At 49.0% G+C, this 3562-nt stretch overlaps 1 protein-coding gene across 2 annotated transcripts; it reads left to right on the forward strand.

Moving 5' to 3' along the window:
* The first annotated feature begins 372 nt into the window (after positions 1-372).
* On the forward strand, positions 373-3562 carry CST11 (cystatin 11). 2 transcript variants are annotated; one of them, XM_039479701.2, is made up of 3 exons: positions 373-665; positions 1335-1439; positions 3385-3562. In XM_039479701.2, exons 1-3 carry the CDS (start codon positions 438-440, stop codon positions 3466-3468), a joined length of 417 nt encoding a protein of 138 aa, XP_039335635.1. In that variant the 5' UTR covers positions 373-437; the 3' UTR covers positions 3469-3562. The 2 variants fall into 2 exon arrangements, with proteins under 2 accessions (XP_039335635.1, XP_039335636.1); XM_039479702.2 differs by lacking the exon at positions 1335-1439.

The following is a 3562-nucleotide window of genomic DNA, read 5'->3' on the forward strand; positions in this document are numbered from 1 at the left end:
GCTTCCAGCGCGGGCAGCCCCTCCCTCAGTGCCCGTCCCCTACTGCCCACCTGCTCACGTTACGGTGCTGGCGTGCAGTCTCCCTGTGTCTCCAGCAGTTACCATCCCTCGGGACTCCCAGGGCCTCTGGCCTGGCTTCACCGAGACAGTGCTGAGTCCACGGAGCCTGTGTGTTGCTGAGGGAGCAGCCCCCAAAGAGAAAATGTGTGTGTTAGCATGTGTGTGTGTGTGACATGAACTTATGCAAAAACCATTGCGCAGTCTCTTGCTGCTCTCCTCTTGAGTTCAGCTGCTGAGGAAGGAGGAGGAGAGAGGAGAGCTGTGGGTGTCCACCGCCAGCTACTCTTAAGCCCTGCCAGGGCAGGGAGGGTCAGTGTGGTTCCACTGGTCCCTGAGGGGTGCAGAGAGGACTCTTTCTGTTCCTTTGCAGCTGAGGGATGATGGCTGAGCTCTGGCAGGCCCTGCGGCTCCGGCTGGCCATTCTGTTGACTCTGATGGCCCTCACCTACCAAGCAAGGAAGAAAACCTTTCTAAGTGTCCAGGAAGTGACCGCAGTAGAGGACTATGCGAAGGACAGCTTGCAGTGGATCACTGACCAGTATAACAAGGAAAGTGACGACAAGTACCACTTCAGGATCTTCCGAGTCCTGAAAATCCAGAAGCGGGTGAGTGTATGACTTCCCGCCTTTCCCCAGGCCTGATATGCCTACATCGGGTGACCACTGGTGTCAGGAAGAGTCCCACTCAAGGGAAATTCAGCTTTGCTTAGTTAGAAGTGAGCATTTTAACAGAAGCATAAATTCACTAGTGGGAATGAAGTTAAGGCACTTAAATGAAACCCAGGACCAGTGGTCCTCAGCAGTTTACATCCCAAGGACCAAATCTGCCTGCCGCCCACTTTTGTAAGTCGTGTTCTTGTGACCCAGCCATGTGCGTGCGTGTGCTTGCCTGGCACTGCTTACTGCTGCCATGCTCACACTGAACTGAGTAGTTGCAACAGAGACCGAATGGCCAACAGCTAAAATGTTTACCAGGCAGCCCTTCACGGGAAAAGTTTACAGACCCCTATCCAGAACCACTGGTATCACTTGCGTTATTCTAGGGGTGGATTTGCCCATGGGAAAAGATCGTGTTTCTGATAGTTTCTGGTGAATTCTCTTTGAATGATAAAAACAATCACGAGTCAAAAAGAAAAGGGAGAGAGGAGCCCGCTAATACGCCCAGGACCAGGTCTTTGCCCTTGGATTTGGAGGGTAACGGAGCTCCCATGCACAGAAACCACGGAGAGGGGAGAAGGAGTCATGCTGTGCCTCCCCACCGCCTGTCACCCACAGATCACTGACCACATGGAGTATCACCTGAATGTGGAAATGCAGCGGACCACCTGCCAAAAGCCAGAGACCACGAACTGTGTCCCCCAGGAAGGGGAGCTTTACAAGGTACTGGGTAAAAGCACTTTAACTGAGACGGAAGTCCTTTTCAGTGAGGTTTTTCTGTGGCTTTAGGAAGAATTAATTGGGATTTATTCAAGCTGGCTTGAAAACAATGCAGGGTTCACATCTCCTTTCTCAGAGAGGATAAAGCGAAGGGGAAGATGGCCAGGGTGCTCCTCCTTTGCTGCTGGAGGGATTGTGAGGAGGCTGAAAAGGTCCAGAGATTGGAGTTGAGGTGGCCAAGCTGCAGGGGTACACCCTGGGTGGAGGAAGCAGGTAATTATTAATAGATGAGCAGCCGATGGGCGGGACCTGGCAGGTGCTCTGGCTGAATACCTGAGGGCCAGCATGACAAGGCTGCGCAGGCGTGGGCTCCTGCCTCTCTCGTTTCATCCAGCCATGTTCATCCAGTAGGTGAGGATGAGGAAACAAGTTCAGAAATGATCCGACTGGTGGGTGAGGGTGGGTGAGGGGGACAGACTTGCACGCATGTGCTCTGCTGAGAAGCCACCGTCCCCGAAGGCAGCTCCAGCTCCCACAGCCTTTCTTCCCACCCGGCACCGGCCCATCCGTGGGACGGTAAGCAGACCCCAATCCACACCTCCACCACCGCAGCGTGCATGGGCAGAGTGGTCCCTGCACACAAAACGGCCTTGGAGATTGCCAATCCTACATGTCCCGCAGATCTCTTGACTTCACCCAAACAAATGGACACAAGGATGCCGGGATGTCCCACTCTGCCTGACATGACCCTGATCCATGCCTGACTTCTCAGTGCAGTCACTGATAGCGCCCCCTGTTGTTTACAAATGCGTCCCCGTTCAGTTGATAAATTACATGATCATCCTAGTTATAATGGCCTGGGTGTTCTCAATACAGAAATGTGTCCCGCCCTGGGCTCCCTCTGTGCTTTCTACACGTATAATTCTTCAAGATTGAACAACCTAGACTTTTTGTTTTTTTTCCTGGTGATGACTGTGAAATCTGCAAGAAGAATAACTGAAGATAACAGTAAAGTAAAATGAAAGGCAATTTTGGACTTGAGAGATTGAATTAGTGGAGTGGGTATTCTGAATTTCATGTTAAAAGTAGACACTAAAGCCTAGTGCCCCCGCCCCGGGCTTTCAAGTGAAGAGCAGGAGAACAAAATTACACTGAGGAGTTATAATTAAATAACAGGCAAAATATGTTTAAAGTATTTTTTTATTATGGGAGAAGGAAACAAAAAAGAAAAGAGAAATTTGGGGGAAAATAGAGATAAGTGAAAGAGAGAGATGATGCAATGGACAGATGGATAAAGAAATGAAGCGAAGGTACGTGCACTGAGTGAGAGGAAGCAATGTCAGGAAGTAAAGATGGATGGGTGGATGGAAGGAGGAATAAACGGAAGAGTGAATGGAGTTGGATGAGGAGTGAGTGGAAGGATGGATGGATGGATGGATGGATGGATGGATGGATGGATGGATGCATGGGTTGATGGGTGGACAGATGGGTAAATGGATGCATGCGTGGATGGATAGAAGGATAAATGGGTGGACAAACGGATGGATGGACATATGGTAGATGAATGGAGGAATAAATAGATGATTGGAAGAATGGATGGATGAATAAATGGAGCCAAGAGAGGTCAAGTAAGGGAAGAAGTGAAGTTTAAAAAAATGAGTACAAATAAAGACGGAAAAAAGAATCAACAGTACCCATGGTGAATATGGGCTGCGCAGACACCTTCTTTCTAAATATCTGGTTTGTTATTTATTTTTATTTCAGCCACTTGATAGTCACATTGCTGGGGTCATTCCGGAAAATGTCCTTCCTTCTGTTTGTGGTCAGATGGGATTGCAGGGGTGGAGAGTTGGTGACCTTTTCTCCATCTTTATGTTTTACATGCTCTTCCTTCTCCTTTTAAATCTCACCTTGCATCTTTTAAAATGTGGGCTTTGTTTCGTTTCAGCAAGTCAACTGCTTCTTCTCAGTGTTTACTAACCCCTGGTTTGACCAGTACAAAATTTTGAACAAAAACTGCAGCAGTGACTAGGTGTCCTGGAGCACACGCCTGAGGCCACTGCGTGTGAGAGAATCCTGCAATGAGCAACAATCCCTAATACAGGCAATAAATGTCTGTCAACATA

This window comes from Saimiri boliviensis, chromosome 9 (assembly GCF_048565385.1).
Source record: "Saimiri boliviensis isolate mSaiBol1 chromosome 9, mSaiBol1.pri, whole genome shotgun sequence".
NCBI lineage: Eukaryota > Metazoa > Chordata > Mammalia > Primates > Cebidae > Saimiri > Saimiri boliviensis.